General features: G+C 41.7%; 1 protein-coding gene across 1 annotated transcript in view; it reads right to left on the bottom strand.

Moving 5' to 3' along the window:
• SYN2 (synapsin II) overlaps positions 1–18,669 on the bottom strand; it is a 354,597-nt gene that overhangs the window by 49,339 nt on the left and 286,589 nt on the right. Inside the window, exons 6-9 of the mRNA XM_053292837.1 lie at positions 17,018–17,080; positions 13,900–14,042; positions 8,531–8,605; positions 3,044–3,146 (exon numbers count right to left, since the gene is read on the bottom strand). Coding sequence (XP_053148812.1) covers positions 3,044–3,146; positions 8,531–8,605; positions 13,900–14,042; positions 17,018–17,080 — 384 coding nt within the window. The remainder of the gene's footprint in view (positions 1–3,043; positions 3,147–8,530; positions 8,606–13,899; positions 14,043–17,017; positions 17,081–18,669) is intronic.

Consider the following 18,669-nt stretch of genomic DNA (forward strand, 5'->3'; position numbering starts at 1 on the left):
TGTACATCATGTGGCAGTACTCAGTTGATATAGGTGCCAAAGCAAAAATGGTAGATCTCTATCTTCCAGGAAGGGCACCCTGGCCACAAATGCAATGCTTACCCAGGAGCATAGCAGGTCCAGGACGATGCACTGGCTGGGGAATGAAGGGTAAGGTAACTCTGTAAAGAGCTAGTATCTCATCTCCATAACCATAATTAGTTCCATTTTCTTAGCTAGGGAATCTGTTGAGCACCCAAATGCTCTGTTGTACACCAGGAAAATCTGTTGTACACCATCAACAATCTCTTGTATTTGCTTGGACCTCAACATCAGGAAAATAAATCTCAATTAAAACATTCTCTGCATGACATTAGCCAGAGGAACAGTATTTCTGCAGGTGGTCACAGTTCCACCTACTGGAATTACTGGATAGTGAAATCCAAAACAAATGAGAATAGTGAAATCCAAAACAACGCTCCAGGATAATCTCCCCAAACAGGAAGAGTAGGCAACAAAATGGTAAATGCAATTTAATGTAAGTAAGTATATAGTGGGGCAAAAAATCTCAGCTTCACATATACACTGATGGGGTTTGAGCTGTTGATGACTGACTAGGAGAGGAACCTTGGGGTCATGGTTAAATGGCATGGAACCAGGTTACCCAGTGCCTTGCCCCATATGTCCTGACTAGGACTTTAAGCTCTTAAGATCTTCTTCAGAGGCCCTACTCTGAGTGCCCCTGCCAAACAAGGTGAGGCAGATGGCTATAGAGACAGGGCCTTTTTGGTTTTGCCTTTTGGCACCCTGTTTATGGAATAGCCTCCACAGTGAGGATCTCCAATAAGGCACCATCACTTTGCTCTTTTAGGTTCCAGGTGAAGACCTTTCTGTACACTGAGGCTTTTAAAAATTGATTTTTAAAAAAAGTTTTAAAAAAGGTTTTGTATTATATTTTGTATTTTTTGTTTGGTTGTGTTTTATGTGTTTTTATGGGATGCATTTTAATGTGCTGTGACCCACCCAGAGAACAATTTATTATGGGGCAAGTATCAAAAAAAAGTTTTTATTATTTTGTTGTTGACAAGACACTAAAAATGTCAGTGTGAAGCAGCTGTGAAAAAGGCAAATTTCATGCTAAGTATTATTAGGAAGGGGATTGAAAATAAAACTGCTAATATTATAATATCTTTATACAAATCTATGGTGTAGCCACATTTGGAATACTGTGTACAGTTCTGGTCACCGTATCTTAAGTAGGGCATTGTAGAACTGGAAAAGGTGCAGAAGAGGGCAACCAAAATGATCAGGGGGCTAGAGTAGCTTCCTTACGAGGTATGACTACAACATCTGGGGCTTTTTATTTCGGAAAAAAATGGTAAATAAAGGGAAATATATGTCATTCACATGACTAACCCAACCCAGGACATAGCCCAGGTAGGGCTGGTTGTGTGGAGCACCGGGACTGGTCCCAATCTTGGTGCTCTGCTGCAACTGCATAGCCCAGGGCTAAAAATGAGGCAGAAGGGCACATGCACCCTTCCACCTCACCCCTCTCTGGTTGTGTGGATGCTCGGGCTGCCTACAGCCCAAGCATCCATAGAGCCAGGATGCAGAAGTGCTCAGTGGCGGGAAATCCTCCAATGCACCACACTCCTCACAGGGTGTATTATGGGATGCGGGAGGCTGCTGTCTGCTTCCTCCCCTCGCTTGCCACTTGTGGATTGCTTGTGCACCAGTCGTGTAGGCACACAGTGTGAGCACTCCTAGAGCAGTGAAGACCAAGTGGGGGGAGATAGGTTGTGTTCTGCCTTCCCCCCCATCTCCCCAGCCCTATTCGAAATGGCCTTGTGAATAGTGGAAAGAGCAGAAATTTTTATCCTTCTCTCACGACACTAGAACCAGGGGTCATCCCATGAAACTAACTACCAAGGGATTTAGGACTGACAAAAGGACCAACAAGATTAATTATTCACACAGTGCATAATTAATTTATGTAATTCTCTGCCATGGAAAGTGGTCAGCTTGGATGACTTAAAAAAAGAGCTTAGACAAATTCGTGAAGGACAGGTCTATTAATGGCTATCTATAGTCCGGATGGCTACAGGCTACCTCCATGTTCAGAGGCAAAATGACTCCAAATACCAGTTGCAGAGGAGGGGCAGCAGGATAGGAAGCATGCCTTCTCTTGGTTGTATAGCTTCCCTCACTGATTCAAAACTCAGCCTGGATACCTTTAAAAGTGAGGAGAACAGATCTGTACCTGCTCTTGTGCCACTTGCTCCAGCTTCTTGCTGTGGTGGTGCAACACCCAGCACTCCTCATGTGGCGGGGCTGTGTTGCCACTGCATGAGTGCTGTGCAAGCTGTGGCAAGCAGCAGAGGGACAGGTATGACCCTGCTCTCCTCACGTTTCGAAGGTGCCTGGGCTGAGCTTTGAATCAGTGCATGAATCTTGATTCGTGCACATCCCTACTTTCCAAGGCATCTGGTAGGACACTGTGCGAAACAGTGTCCTGGCCTAGATAGACCTTAGATCTGATCCAGCAAGGCTCTTCTTATGTTCTTATAAACGTCTATCTTCTAAGGCCATATACCTCTGTATACTAATTGCTAGAGGACAAGCAAGGAGAGAGGGCTGTTGCATTCCTGCCCTGCTCGTGGCTTCCTGGAAGTATCTGGTTCGCCACTGTAGAAAATAATTTTTTGGGTTTCTCTTGGGGAATACGTACAAATTTTGCACCAAGTCAATCACTGTGAGCTCACTTAAAAGGAAAGCAAAAGATATAGGAAAATATGATGCAATAATATGAGGTTTTGATTCTTCGCCTAATGATCTGTACTCAAATGCAAGATGATCTCACTTCATGTTACAGTTGTGCTTTCCCACAAGCAGTGTCATTTACTGAGATATGTGGCTTTACTTGATTATTTAAATGTGTTTCAAATAGACTGCACTCTAAATAACACACACACGCAAAGCCAAGTGGAAACTTCAGGCACCAAGATTTCCCCTATTATATGAACAGCAAGAGTGCTGACAGAGAAAAAAAAACATGTAATACCTCAAAAATATAATCTTTCCCATCCTTGCCGTGAACTGCTTTGACAGCACATATGTCCAAGCCTCCAAACATCTCAGAACAGTTGTCAATCCAGAGCTTGTACCTGTAATGTGAAAAGAAGTTCTCATTAGCATGAAGCATGAATTTGTTATAATAGAGATCCTGCTACTGTAACAGCTTGGGATAAGGGCCACATTGCTTTCCCCCCACACTCCCATTTAAAAAAAAAAAAAAAACCACATAGGAAAGCTGCCAGGAGATAGTTGAATGATCAGATGTGAATCTGGATGCCATTTCATATGCACAAACATCCCCTACATGGAGCAGTTCCTATGTAGAAGAAGCAATGTATGCGCCAAAAGGACCATACAGCAATTTGTGTTGCATGGGAGATTAAAAACGTGGTCATGCAAATCACCACCAGAAAGTGATGTAATTCTGCCAACTCATACGTTACCTGCTGCACATGGCTATGGTCACTCCGTAGGAAATGTCAGCATGAATGTGCCAGGCCCAAGACACACATCTAACGGTTGTGTTTCTGAGTGCAAAGATCCCTCATTTCATCAGCTTTGCTTGTCACAAATTCAATATCTTAGGGGTATACATTTAACATTTTATATTTATTTATATTTAGATGCTAGCTGTGTGGCTGTGTGTATCATCGAAACTCATGTGTCAAATGACAGCAATTGTCTGATATATTGTCATGTGATCGATGTGTCAGTCCCTGATGCATCAACATGTAATCAAACAGGCATTCCCACTGCCCAACTTGTGAAACAGCTCGAAGATTGGCTGTGATGCTAAGTTTACTTATTTGAAAGCAAGAGAGACCTACCAAAACCATTGAATTAAATCTGTTTAAGGTCAGACTGCATATACTAAAGATGTTACTATTTGAAATTTGTTCTAGCAGAACGGTTCTGAGCTACGCATAGATCTTACCAAGAAGGAGAAAGGAAAAAGGTAATGAATCACATCCCTTGTATACTTGTAAAGAGCCTATTATTGGTCTACCTCTTGAAGGGTTATGAGAGACAAACGTGATAATTTCCTCCCTACCCCTTTCAGAGAATTGAACATTTGAACAGAGATTTGAGAACTGAAAAATTATTGATGAGAAAAAAGTAGCTTTTTATTCTCCATTTTTGAGGGTTTTCTTTGGAGGCATGTCAAATTCAGCATCTGTAGAAGTGCTGACTATAGTGATTGGGTTTATTTGTTTATAAATAAACCCAAGTAATACAGTCAGATAAGTTTTCCTTCTTTTAATATTAAATCTGGAGAAAAACCAAACCAAAGAAAGTTCATTTCAAAAATGCCCTTCCTGTGACACTGAATGGGACATTAATTGTTTTTTAAAAAACTGAAAACAGTTTTCACATACACAGAAAACATAAAGCTGTAAAAAGATATTTGGGCTGTATCCAAAGAAAGTTAGTCATGACAAAGTCCCACTGAAATCAATGAATGACTAACTTATTAAGTGGTGACTAACTTAAAATCCCATTAATTTCAAAGGCTGACATGAAGAGGAAAATTATTTTTTCAACCTAATGGCTAAATTGTCCTTTTAAATTTAAATGGGACTACTTTGAGTAAATTTCATCTTCACATCAGCAAATAGGACTTAGTCATCAGTAAGTTTCTTTGGATATAACCCAAAGAAGATAGAATCACTTGCCTTGAAACTAAGTGCTGCTCAGTAAAGGCACATCTGCACAGGATCCTTTGAGAATCCAGATGTGCATCAGATGCAATCCCATGTATACCCGAAGCATGATTTTTGAAATATTACACCATGCAGAAGGGTTATTCTCAGATTCTAACATTTTGGGGGAAAAGACTTAACGTTTTCCCTCACACTCTAGAGGCAAACTAAATGTCACACACACTGCCGCATGCCTCCTCAGATTTTAAATGAGAAGCATTTCATGAGGGTATCTGTATCTTTTCCCCTGTGGTGGAGAAAGCATCTGGGGATGGCACATGATCAAGAAGAGAGGATTAAACAGTCTCCTTTCCCACTCACACTTACCAATTAAAAATAAATGTTGGGAGACCGTTACATGCATCTCCCATGAAATGTTCAATTCTCTGAAAGGGGTAGAAAGGAAATTAGTACGTTTCTCTCTCATAACCCTTCAAGAGGTGGACCAAAAATAGGCTCTTTACAAGTATCCAAGAGATGTGATTCATTACCTTTTTCCTTTCTCCTTTCCAGATAATTGTTTTAATATTGACATTGATTTAACTGTGTTTTAATTGTGTTTTAATAGTTTTAACATCTTAAATTTTAATGTGTTAATCTTTTTATTGGTTTTTATAGTCTTGTAAACTGCCCAGAGAACTCGCGTTTTCGGCGGTATAGAAATGTGATAAACAAACAAACAAAACGAGGCGAGTCTCACGATTGGTGAGACTCACTGGAGGGGGTTCTGTGGTGAGAGTGGGCTTGGCCCGCTCTCCCCACAGACGATTCAGGCTGCAGCCTTGGGAGGCTGGATTAGCCACCCACACAACTGCCGGCTCTGTCATGGAGCTGGCGGAGGCTGCGGGGATTGGGGTCTGCCCAGCCCCTGGAAGTTCCAGGAGAGACCCCCAGGGCCAGGAGGCTTGTTTTAGCCTCCAGGCAGGGGTCTCCTTGTGTGTTGCCGTGGCGTGGAGCCACACCATGGCACCACACGATGGAAAAGACAGTGTTAACAGAGCGCTTGTTCCGCTAACCTCATCTAAGAAGAGGGCTAGTTAAGTGGGTTACCCGCTTTGAGATTCTCATGTTCTGCCAAAATCGGGCTAGGCTCCCTTAGCCCAATTTTGGCCGCTCATGAGAATAACCTCAGTATGTTCTTTACATATCTATAAGGTTAATAAGTGCATTGGCTTTGTTATAATTTACAAGCTCAAAAAAAGATGAAATGTTTAACATTTCAATGGGATAGCTTTAAGAAAAAGATAGACTTAATAGGCTTTTAAAAAAAAGATAGGCTTTAAAAAAAAAACCCACCCTTGAAATTGCTTTTGTTTTTGGCCCAAAGCACAGAACACCTACTGTTATAAACTGTTAACATGAACAAGCTGTCCTGGTGTTTGAATACTTTTTTTTTAAAGCTGAGAAAGGATCTAGCATCTTGAAAGCTTGAAGCATTATGACCTGAATAGGATATTTCTTGGAGCTAAACAATACAAAAGGAAAGCTAAAATTGTATCTTTAAAAAATCAAGGCCAAAAAACCTCACTTAGAGGGCAGCTGCTCATGCGACATTTTCTACTCAAGTATCCATTTTACACCCTATTTGCATTTGTATGTGCCAGTCTAGGGCACTGGCTAAAATACACTCAACCAGAATTTCTGTGGGGAGAGTGACAGGGGTGGGGGGAGGCAAGGTGGGGATGGACTTACCTTTCCCCCACCTGACAATCATTGAGCTTCTCTTCAGCGCACCATGGCATGCCCACATGATCCATGTTATCTGTGCAGCACAAATTGCTGGAGACTGGAACTTGTTTTCCTGGCCTCCAGGCATCCCACAATGCACTGTGCAATGAGTATGGTGCATTGGGGGATTCCCCCAGGAGTCAGGTGCTCTAGGCGCCTGATTCTGTGTATGCTCGCGCTGCATGCAGCCTGAGCACACATATGACCCTGGCACTGGGGTTAAGGGCACACTTGCACCCTTAAACTCTGGCTAAAGGCTCAATCCTGGCGGTGCACACGGGCAGCCAAACCCCGGCTGGGGGTGCTCTAACCTGAATTTGGCTCCTTGTGTGTACAGTCTCATTATCTCTTTCCCTTTTATATGAATGAGGAGCCCCAATATTTTCCCAAGGGTTGCTTCCATGTATTTTAAAGGAAAAAAGCAGTGATTTACACTCCATGTAAACTGCATTAACACATGAGGTACACACATATTTCAAGAGTGGAACAGCCTTCCTCATGCAGTGGTGGACTCCCCGTTCCTAGAAATTCTCAGAAAGAGGCTGAAAGGCCATCTGTCAGGTAGGGATGTGCGAACAGGCATGGCCTCGAGCTGATTTGACATTGAGCCAGCCCGGTTCCAGGGCTTGCCCTCGAGCTGGACTGGGCCCGTTTCAATTCAAACCGAACTACCCCGTCAGCTTGGGGCTGGTTTGGGGGTTACAGTAAGTAATTATTTTTAACATACCACCTCCAGCGTCCTTGGAGGGTGCTGCTATGGCTGTGAGGGGATCTCCGGTGGTTTCCCTCCCCCCCACTGGTCTCCCTGACTACTAATGGCCATTTTGGCCCATTTTGGCCCTTTCTGCTCTAGCGGAGGCCATTTTGGAGGCTGCCATGTATGCACCCTAGCTATTTGTGTGGCCGGGTCATGACCACTCATGGTGGTGGGGGGAGGCAGCAGCAACCCGTCCTGCCATCCCTCCCCACAAACAACCGGTGGCTCAGTGCTCACAGCAGGACCAGACTATCCTTTAAATGGCCTCTGTGCACACACGTGGAGATTGTTTGAAGGGATAGCCTGGTATTTCTTTGCTCGCACAAAGCTGCTTTTGTGAAAAAGCACTGTTGTGCAAGCAAAGAAACACCAGGCTATCCCTTCAAATGGCCTCCACACACACTCACACACAAACAGCCTCTGTGCACGCATGTGGAGGCTATTTGAAGGGATTTTGCACAAAAGCACCATTGTGTGAGCAGAGAAACACTGGGCTATCCCTTCAAGGGTAGGGATAGCCCAGTCCCGGTGTGAGCAGCTGGTTGAGCGGCTGGCTGGTCGTGGGGAAGGAAGGTGGGTTGCCACCGCCTCTCCCCCACTGTTACAGTTACCACTCCGATGAGCAGTTCAAGGGTGCCTCAGTACCTCTTCTTTTCGGAAGGAGCAGCCAGTGGGCCACAGGGGATGGTGGGTCAGGTGGCCTCCCCCCACCCCATTGTAGGCACTGCACAAAAAATGTAATTTTGGGGCACCCCATCACCCCTTGTTTTTTTAAAAACTGCAGCCATGGCAGCATCCCCAAGGCCGGTGGTGGCAGTAAGTTAATTTTTTCATTAAAAAATCAAATCAAATCTTCACCCCCCGCCCCATTTGAGCCTGGCCTGAACTGGTTTAGTCTCAAGCAGAACTGGGGCCTGGCTTGACGTGCACAAAACTGGAGCAGACCCAGTTCGGCTCTACTTGAGCCAAAACAGGTTTTCCGGTTTTGTGCACACCCCTGCTGTCATGGGTGCTTTAGCAGTCTCCTGCACAGGAGGTTGGACTAGAAGACCGCCAAGAACACCTGGTATGGAAGAAAAAAGCTGGACTTTTCTCAAAAGTCTCTAACCAAACCACCCAACCTTGGGGCATACGCAACTGAGTGACATCAGCACAAATTTGCGGCACGTTCCTCTCATCAATCTTTTCAGCTCTACCCCAACCATGCACCGTCTACCCTCCATCCTTTTCAGAAACTGGTTTATATTTTTATATTAAACAATTTCTTATTACACAAAAGTTCACTTGCCTGTCTGACATAGCAATTTGTTCCAACATTGCAGACCCAGTGTTTGTCTTCCAGTTTCCAGATATAGAAGTCCTCCTGAATGGAAATAAGTACCCTTAAACAAGGAGCACATTGGCCGCATTCTTATTACCATTATTTGGTTATTCATTGGTCATAGTTTCACTCCTTAGTAAGGAACATGCACAGCAAAGCAGCATAAAATCAAGCAAACAATAACATTTATTCAACAATATTTTCTGAATAAATAGATGTGTTCCATTTGATGCAAACAGGAAGAAAATGCTTATAAGATACTGTTCGCTGAGTTTACTCATAGACTTCTTTCCTGAATTGAATGAGGAGTTCTAACCTTTTTGACAAAAAAACAAACAAATGAAAGATGAAAATTAAGAATCTGAGCTCAGTACAGCTACATTGAAAGAGAACATTTGTCTCTTATAAAAAACAAAAGTTATTAAAAGATAAAAGATGAAATTAAAAAATAAGATAAAATTTGTTTTATCTTTTAAACAAATAAAAGGTCTGAACTTGTATTTACTTATAAACATAAATATTTAAGTACAAATCTGATATATTTATTTGTACTTATTACTTATATATACTTATATAAGTACTTAAAAATAGAGATTTGAGCTTATCCATAATGTATGTTCTGTCACAATCATTATCTGACTTTACAAAGAGGTTTTTGTAAAGCCTCATTTACCACCACACTGTGAGGTTGAACCTAAGTATGAAATAAAGCAGGGGCTTTTGTGCAGAAGTCGAGACGTAGTTGCAGTGGGTGCACTTTGAATTCAACATTATATCCTTAGGCTAATGACCTTATCCTAAGAACCATAATACACTATTATAGACATTGGCCCTTTTCCAGCACTCTGACTGAACTCAGGACATTAAACTGGTAAAGCAGTGCGGTTTGATGCTGCTGCTCCAATAATGGTCAAATCTGATATTCTGTGTGATAGTGCTCCTTTGTAAGCCCAGGACTCTGCTAAAATTAGGCTGCTAGGCATTTTTGTCTTTTAAAAATATATGTTTGAACCTAGGGGAACAGTGGGATAAGCCCTCATAATGCTATCTATGGATCAGATATAGCTTGGATCTTTTAAACATGTCTTTGCTCAGTCTGCTCTTTTACACAATCTCCCACATGAATAAAGATGTAAGGACTGAGGATGAGTAACATCTCCCCCGCCCCCCCCCCCCCGCCACACTCTGCCTCCAGTACCTCTCAAAGTCACAATAAGCAAGGTGGTCTCACAGTGGGATGGCAAATTCACAGGTGGTTCAGCAGAAGAGGTATCTGGGACCTTACCAGTGGTGGTATATTTCTAGGAAGTGCCTTCTTCAGACTGTCATGGGTCTGAATGAGTCTATAGTCTATGGGATTATGGACAACTTTTTAGCATCTTCTAAATCTAAGGCTGTGACAGAAGAGAGGCAAGCCAGTGATACAGATGCATCAGAAAACCTTTTACCCTGAAATTAGGACAAACTTTGGAAGATGCTCGCTCTCATTGAGCCTTTACTGGATTGCCCCATAAAGCCTCCTTTGTGCTCAGTCAGGATAAGGATGATGAAGGGTACTAGAAGAGAGCCTCTCCCAGCTGTTGAATCCATTCTGCAAACTAATGATGTAAGCAACAAACAGGCATGGGTCAACCCACAGGATAATTTTTCTAGCAATACAGTAAGGCTCAAATGCTTAGTAACCTTTGACCTGCTGCTCAAAACTTCACCAAACCCCTAAAAGGTACTCTTCCTAGACAAGCCAGACAGAATATATCTGCCGTTTTCACCAAAATTTGAAAGAATTAGGTGGCTAAAGTTTGGACAAAAGTGGACAATTTGTCAATTGTCAGCACTATTTAAATTGCTGTAGCTGTGGCATTTTCCCCCCTCCAGATCTCCTTGAAATTAGGCACATTTGTAGACGCCATCAAGCAGATCACAATGCCAAGTGTCAAGTTATGAGCTCTCAATAGTTGTCATATTTTTAAGCAATAGAATTTTGAGGCTTAAAATGGTGGAAACGTTTAAGCTGCTCGTCTTAACAAAAGATTCAAAGCCCCTATACTAAGAAGTCAGAGAACTGCAAATGTTTATTTTAAGGATATGTATTCTTCCAATATCAATAATACCTTCCTAGCTGCAAGATATTTATGTGCACTTTTGCTTTTCCTTCTCTTCTACTTCCCACTATAGGGAAACCAGAAGACTACACAATAAAACAAAGTAGGGAGCACAGAGGTCACACACATGCCATATGATACTATGGCAGAGGTGGTCATAAGAAAAGAAGAACAGCCCTGCTGGATCAGGCCCAAGACAGGGATCTAAGTCCAGCTTCCTGTTTCACACAGTGGCCCACCAGATGCTTCTGAGAAGCCCAGAGGCAAGAAATGATGGCATGCCCTCTCTCTTGCTGTTGCTCCCCTGCAACTGGTATTTAGAGGCATCTTGCCTCTGAGGCTGGAGGTGGCCTATAGCCACCAGACTAGTAGTCACTGATAGACCTGTCCTCCATGGATTTCTCTAAGACCCCTTTAAAGCCATCCATGCTAGTGGCCATCACCACATCCCATGGTACAGAATTCCATAAATCGATAATGCGTGGTGTGAAAAACTGCTTCGTTTTGTTGGTACTAAATTTTCTAGCCTTCAGTTTCATAGGATGACCCCTGGTTTTAGTATTGTGAGAGAGGGAGAAAACTTTCTCTCTGTCCACTCTCCCTATTCTATGCATAATTTTATACACCTCTATCATGTCTTGCTGCAGTTGCCATTTTTCCAAATGAAAGAGCCCCAGATGCTGTAGCCTTGCCTTATAGGAAGGTACTCCAGGCCCCTGATCAACTTGGTTGCCTTCTGCACCTTTTCCAGTTCTACAATGTCCTACTTCAGATACAGTGACCATTGCTGTACACAGTACTCCAAATGTGGCTGCACCATAGATTTGTATAAGGACATTATAATATTAGCAGTTTTATTTTTAACCTCTTCCTAATGATCCCTGGCATGGAATTGGCCTTTTTCACTGCTGCCACACACTGAGTAGACACTTTTGAGCTGTCCACCATGATCTCTAGATCTCTCTCCTGGCCAGTCACTGACAGCTCAGACCACATCAGTGTATATGTGAAGTTAGGGGTTTTTTTGCCCCAATATACATCACTTTATACTTGCTTACAATGAACCGCACTTGCCATTTTGTCACCTTCTCCCCCAGTTTGGAGAGATCCTTTTGGAGCTCCATCTGTTTTGGATTTCACTACCCTAAATAGTTTAGTGTCATCTGCAAATTTGGCCACTTCACTGGTTACCCCAACTTCTAGATCTGGTTACCCCAATTTCTAGATATTTATGAACAAGTTAAAGAGCACTGATCCCAGTACAGATCCTTGGGGGACCCCACTTCTTACGTCTCTCTATTATGAAAACTTTCCATTTATTCCTAACCTGTTTCCTGTCCTTCAACCGGTTACCAATCCATACATGAACCTGTCCCCTTATCCCATAAATACTTAGTTTACTCAAGAGCCTTTGGTGGGGAACTTTATCAAAAGCTGTTTGGAAGTCCAAGTATACTATGTCAACTGGATTACCTTCATCCACATGCTTGTTGACACTCTTAAAGAACTCCAAAAGGTTAATGAGGCCAAATTTGCACTTGCAGAAGCCATGCTGGTTCTCCTTCAGCATGGCTTGTTCTTCTATACGTTTAACAATTTTGTCCTTAAGTATGCTTTCCATCAATTTACCCAGCACAGATATTAAGATAATTGGCCTGTAGTTCCCCAGATCCCCCCTGGACCCCTTTTTGAAAATCGGAGTTATATTAGCTACTTTCAGTCCTCTGGTACAGAGCCTGATTGTAGGGACAAGTTACATATTTTAGCTAGGAGATCAGCAATTTCACATTTGAATTCGTTTGGAACTTTGGGTGGATGCCCTCTGGACCTAGTGATTTGTTAGTTTTTAGCTTTTCAAGAAATTTTTCTTGAAAAATTTCTTCTCTCATCACCTCTAATTGGCTCAGTTGCTCAGTTCTGGAGTAAGTATATGAGTCAGTATCTTCCATAGTGAATACAGACACAGAACTACTTCAGCTTCTCTGCAATCTTCTTATCCCTCCTTAATAATCTATTTCACGCCCTCATAATCTAAGGGTCCAACCACCCCACTAGCACGTTTTCTGCTTCTGCTATTTGACATTTCTAGCTATATGCGCCTCAAACTCTCTTTTTGAGTTCCTTATTGTCTCCTTGCATTTCTTTTGCCAGATTTTCTGTTTCTTCCTGTTCTCCTCATTTTCTGAAGGAAGTCTTCTTCCTTTTTATAGCTTCCCTGACACTACTTGTTATCCATGCTGGCATCTTCTTGAACTTGGTGGAACCTTTCCTCCTTTTTGATATACATTCTAACTGAGCTTCTATTATTGTGATTTTGTGAAGTTGTGAAGTATTGTGAAGTTCCATGCTTTCTGGAGTAATTTGGCCCTACTGATTTCCCCTTTCAGCTTCCTTTTTACCAGTCCCCTCATTTTTGAGAAGTTTCCTCTTCTGAAGTCCAACACATTTGTGTTATGTTGTGTTGTGGCAATGCTCCACTCCCATATTAGCTCAATTGGATCACACTATGGTCACTGTTTCCCAATGATCCTACAACTCTGACATCTTGTCTCATCTGAATGTCTCATCTACACATTTAGATCCCTCAGCTGCGCCTGTTTTACTGGCCCTGCACATGGAACAGGTAGCACTGCAGAGAACGGTAATGAACAGCCGTTCCACAAAAATGTTAAGGGGAAGACCATACTGCTACAGAAGCAAGTTGGTTAACCTAGATGGTTCTACTTGAAACAGAGTAATAAATAATCAACTGCATCATCACAAATAAGAATCTCCTGTGGGCAAGCAAGCAGGGAAACTTTTGAAAACTGGGAAACGTTTGAAAACTGAGAAGACAGCTGGTCCCTTTTTCCATTTAGCCCTCCATAGTAGTGTTAAAATATGGAAAATAATGTTATAACAATTTCCCATTTAAGTTTCTTCAAACCATTCCATCCTTTCATTTTTGTGCAGTATCTGCTTTGTTTTCACATTCATGAATCATACAATGTTCTCAGTGAAAAGAACTAACATTTTTAAATTATTCAAAGCATTTTAGTACAGAGCTAAGATCCTTTTTGGCATCCTCATTCTTTTACTTGCTGACTGATGGTACTTCTGAAGCACTGTGGATCACCTTCCTTTCCCCAAAACTGGGATAATGGTGAACCTTCACACAAGTGTATAAATCTGGTTGTTACCTGCTTCATAGATGATGAAATCAGAAGATGGAAAGAATAGAATTTGTTTGCTCACATGTATGCTTTGTAGTTGTTGCCTATCTTTTGGATCCTGATGTCATATTTGGAGTCTATGTAGGGTTCAGTGGTGGCGTAAGTCTGAGTGAGGGCTACCACACTGGCTATATCTTGAAAATCATAATGGTTGTCTACCTTGACCTGTGATCAGCCCATATGTATACAGTATGGGGAGACAAGAAAGAAAAAGAAGATAAGTATAATTAGATTTATTGTGTAAAGAAAACCTCATTTCTTGGACATACTTTACATACTCATATATTTCTTTTAGCTTTCTATGCTGCTTTATTTCTTATGGTCAAGAAAATCTAAATGTCTGAAATACAAATGGTTTCAAGTACAAAATGAATTTTATCATAATATAACTCAACTAAAATCTCTCCATACCTATTCCTAGACACTGAAAGTCTAGAAAATGCCTAGCATCATGGTCAGAAAATGCCAAGAGTCACACTTTGGTGGATTCCTAGAATAAAGTTCTGTTTACATGGTTAGCTGAGTGTATGTATGGTGAATATATCTTATAGTTTATCACATCTTGAGCCCCTTCTCCTGAGCAGGAGAAAGGGCTCAAAAGTGGTGAGGGGAGGAAGCCTTAAAGGGCTTACCTCCTCTGGGCACTGGATCACCTGCCCAGATGACTTCTGGTTGATGCCAGCAGCACAGAGGTTTGGGGGCCAGGAGACCACCGGAACTCCCATAATGCATCGCAGGAGTGCATGGTGCATAATTGGAATTTCCTCAACATCAGCTGGGAAGCTGTTGGTGTGTGGGTGCCACACAGAGTCATGCAGCACCAACACACAATCAATTAGATGGGGTTAAGGGTGCACCTGTGCCCTTAACCCTGATTAAGTCATGGGCTCCCTAAGCAGGTTCACCACCACACTGCTGCCGGTAGCCACGCAGCTCCTGGCAGTTTACATGTGCAGCAAAGATTGGGCTTAGGCAGCCAAGCATGGCCTTTGCTGCTCGTGTCAACAGCCTCCTTATCTAGTGAATATAAATGCCCCGATCAGCTCATGACACTGTGCCTATGCAGAAGCAGATTCCTATCTGGACAGCGAACTACTTGGAAATTGGGTGCTGTGTATGCAGCTCCTCCCACTGATCTCAGAGCTGACACTGTGTGTGCAATCCCTTTCCCAAAGTTTAAAATTTGTGGACCATTCTACCACTTCACTTTCAATCTGCTGAGCCGCTGAGCTGAAAGTAGCCAAGCACCTCTTTTGAAAAGGCTCCAGGTGTGAACGCAAACACGCCCATAATCTATTTAGCTATGTATGAACAATGTTCATGCACACTATTCATACCCACTTCCACATATTAGTCTGTCTATCTATCTATCTATCTATCTATCTATCTATCTATCTATCTATCTATCATTTACTTTTAATGTGCTTCTGAATACTATTACCCTTGTCCAGCTAGAGGCTAAACACACAAAAAATGGGCTTTCTCATGCACATCCCTAGCTAGATTGAAAATTGGATGCAAATGCAATGCCAAGGCGGGGCACTTGTATTCCAACCAAAATACTGCCAGCCATCTGTTTGGGAGGGGATCAGTTTCTTCTGATATTCTTCCCCACCAAACAGCTAACTGGCAGAAGATCAGCTTTTTGAAAATGGACTACATATGTACAGAACAGACAGAAGTCCCCATACTCTGTTGGAATACAGCCTCTGTGTTTTGCTTGATAAGATACAGAATTTTGATTTTTGGCTCTGTGGATTTGCTCTATCTGTGAGTTTGAGTGAGGCTGCCTTACTGTCTCCTGCTGTGTATGTGAGTGCACTCACATATGCAGAAGCAGCAGTAAGGCTAGCTATCTGGAAAGGATCTCTGAAGATCCTTTTGCCTTGATTCAAGATATTGCCTTGATTTTACTTTTTAAATTGTATTTGTTTTTATGTATTAAACCTGTATATTCCACCCCCCCACCCCGCCGGAACAGTATTGCTCAGGGCAACTCCCAAAGATAATAAAACAATAAAACAGATAACACTATATAAATTAATAAAATTTCCAATTAAAAACGAGACCCAATTAAAATCAGATACATAAAAGTTTTGAAACCCACCAGATACAAATAGCAAATAAAATCTAAACACCTCTCTAAAAATTGTCTGTGTGTGTGGGGCGGTCTACGGGTGTTTCTTTAAAATCCTGAAAGAGGGAGCATGGCAAAGCTCTTCCAGGATGGTATCCTCTTCAACACTCTTCAACAATACAAAGAAGTCTTTGAATAGAGGCTTTAGTAAATTTCAGTATATGGGAGGTCGGATTTCAAGCTATACGGAGCAGAATGTTTGAATACAAGATTAAACCTGAAAAATCTGAAATACTTCCTCTAAATGTTAAAAGGTTAGCTTCAGAGTAATATTGAATTAATATCAGTCATTTCTGCCTATCACAGATCATCATATAATCCAGGTAAAAAGTAAGACATTTTGATTTTTCCTAAACAATGTAGATCCTTTGTATCAGATTCAATAGGCTAATGCCAAGATCTTTTGTCACTTGTGACCCCTCCCCAACAGTACATACTTCAAATGGAAGTGCACAAACATATCTGATTGCAGAAGCTGGCCTTTAAAATGGAAAATGCTCAGCAGATGGTAAATGACAGATGTAAAAATATGACACTACCAATCAGAATGTTTGGGAGTACAGAACTAATGAAATCAATAGGACAGATCAAAGTACCTTGCAGAAATACACTGGAATAAATATTTTACAGGAAGAGTATTAAAAGGTTATTGTATTTCTGGCCAAGGCTCTTTGTTGACTTTTAATTGTATGAAAGTGAAAAATATTGACTTTCACAAGAGGATTTAAAATATATGTCTGAAACTGAGCAAATATACAGGAATGGCCTCCTGTGTGTGTATCTCAGTATGGATTTGCACAAGTATGACCCTAACATTTTCATGGACTCCATTAGAAAATATGAAGCCTGTAAAATGTACATAACAAACTTGTATCTCTACTATATTGTTATTGTTATATGTTATTGTACACCGCCCAGAGCCTCTGGATGAGGCGGTTTATAAATGTAATAAATAAATAATAATAAATAATATTTCCCCAAGATAGAGAAACAGCATCTGCACCTTTCCCATGCCTGAATGCGCATGTCCAATCTTCACAACAACAGGAAATGTTGGCAATGTCAGCTGAGGGCAAGAAAGAAAAACAAGATTTAAAATGGTTCCTTAGTCAATAGACATTTCATTATCAGGGTCGGACTTGTCTGTAGGTAGAATAGATTCATTAGAAACTCGGCAAACTGGATTCAGGTTGTCTTGAATGTCTGTATGTGACAAAATATTATTGGCAGATCATCCTCATTATTTTGGTGTACTGTTTTCAGCCCGGTCTTTATGTCATATAATGCAATAAATATAACATGCTTCATACACGATTCTTTCCTTTAATGTAACAGTGCAAAGTTCAGATGTTACCCAATGCTTTGTCTCAGGCAGTGGTTAATTATAGATCAATTGGTAATTACAGTTCTCTGCTGTAGAATCATTTTACTCTGTCAGATGCAATACCCTGGTGCAAATGCCCCAACAGCTAGTCCAGTGCTCCTTAGCACTACTTAATGATCCCTTTTCCTGGACCATAGCTTCATGGTTCCGCAGTGCAGCCCTCTGGAACAGCATGTGGAAGGAGAGCCAAGGTCGTTCTCTAAGAGTTTAGGAATGGCATGTTTTAGTTCTTTATGCTATTTCCCTCCATTTTTTCCAATTAGTCAACAAATGTGCAAAGCAGGTAACAATGAAATGAAAACTATCAACAGCAAATAACCAAGAAGAAGAAAATCATAAAAACTACAGATAAACAAACTTTCAAAAATGCAAAATTATTATGGAAGCAGGATATGAGCAATATTTAAAAGTATCAGAATAAAATTATTCAATATAAAACCTTTCAGGACACTGCCAGAAAACCAACTAAGACGTCTGAATGAATAAAAAGGAATGAATTTTCCTTGCCTGAAAAATGAAGGTGCCAGGCAAGTTTCCCTAGGAAGGGCTTTCTGTAAACAGGGCATCACCATCAAAATGGCTCTTTCCCAATGACCATCTGCCTCACTTCTGAAGACAGGAGCACATTGGGAAGGGCCTCCATGTACTAATCTCAGTTTTCAAGAAGAGGAGTTCTGGTCTTGTGGGAGCAAGCATGACTTGTCCTCTTAGCTAAGCAGGGTTCACCTTGGTTGCATATAAAAGGGAGACTGTGAGATATTCCCCTCAGGGGATGGAGCCGCTCTGGGACGAGCAGAAGGTCCCAAGTTCCCTCTCTGGCACCTCCAAGATAGGGCTGAGAGAGATTCCTGCCTGCAACCTTGGAGAAGCTGCTGCCAGTCTGTGAAGACAATACTGAGCTAGATAGATCAATGGTCTGACTCAGTATATGGCAGCTTCCTATGTTCCCATGTTCTATGTTCCTATGTTCAAGCAGGTTCACACACAAGAAGGAAATCCAGTCCCAACTGGTATGAGGTTTTATTTCAGGTTAAAATTAATTAGCACTTTGAATTGTCCTCAGCAGTGAACAGTGAAGTCAGCAGAACTGTTTTAGCACTGGTGGGATGTCCCCAGTGGCTAGTACCAATCAATAATTCCTTGCTGACCTGCATCAAATGAAGTGTCCAAACAGTCTTCAGAGGGAGTACAGTATTACAAACAACACATTGCAGTAGTTTATGCATCTGCAGTAGTTATGCACACTAGACCACATGATATTCACAATTGTG

This window comes from Hemicordylus capensis, chromosome 2, assembly GCF_027244095.1.
Source record: "Hemicordylus capensis ecotype Gifberg chromosome 2, rHemCap1.1.pri, whole genome shotgun sequence".
NCBI lineage: Eukaryota > Metazoa > Chordata > Lepidosauria > Squamata > Cordylidae > Hemicordylus > Hemicordylus capensis.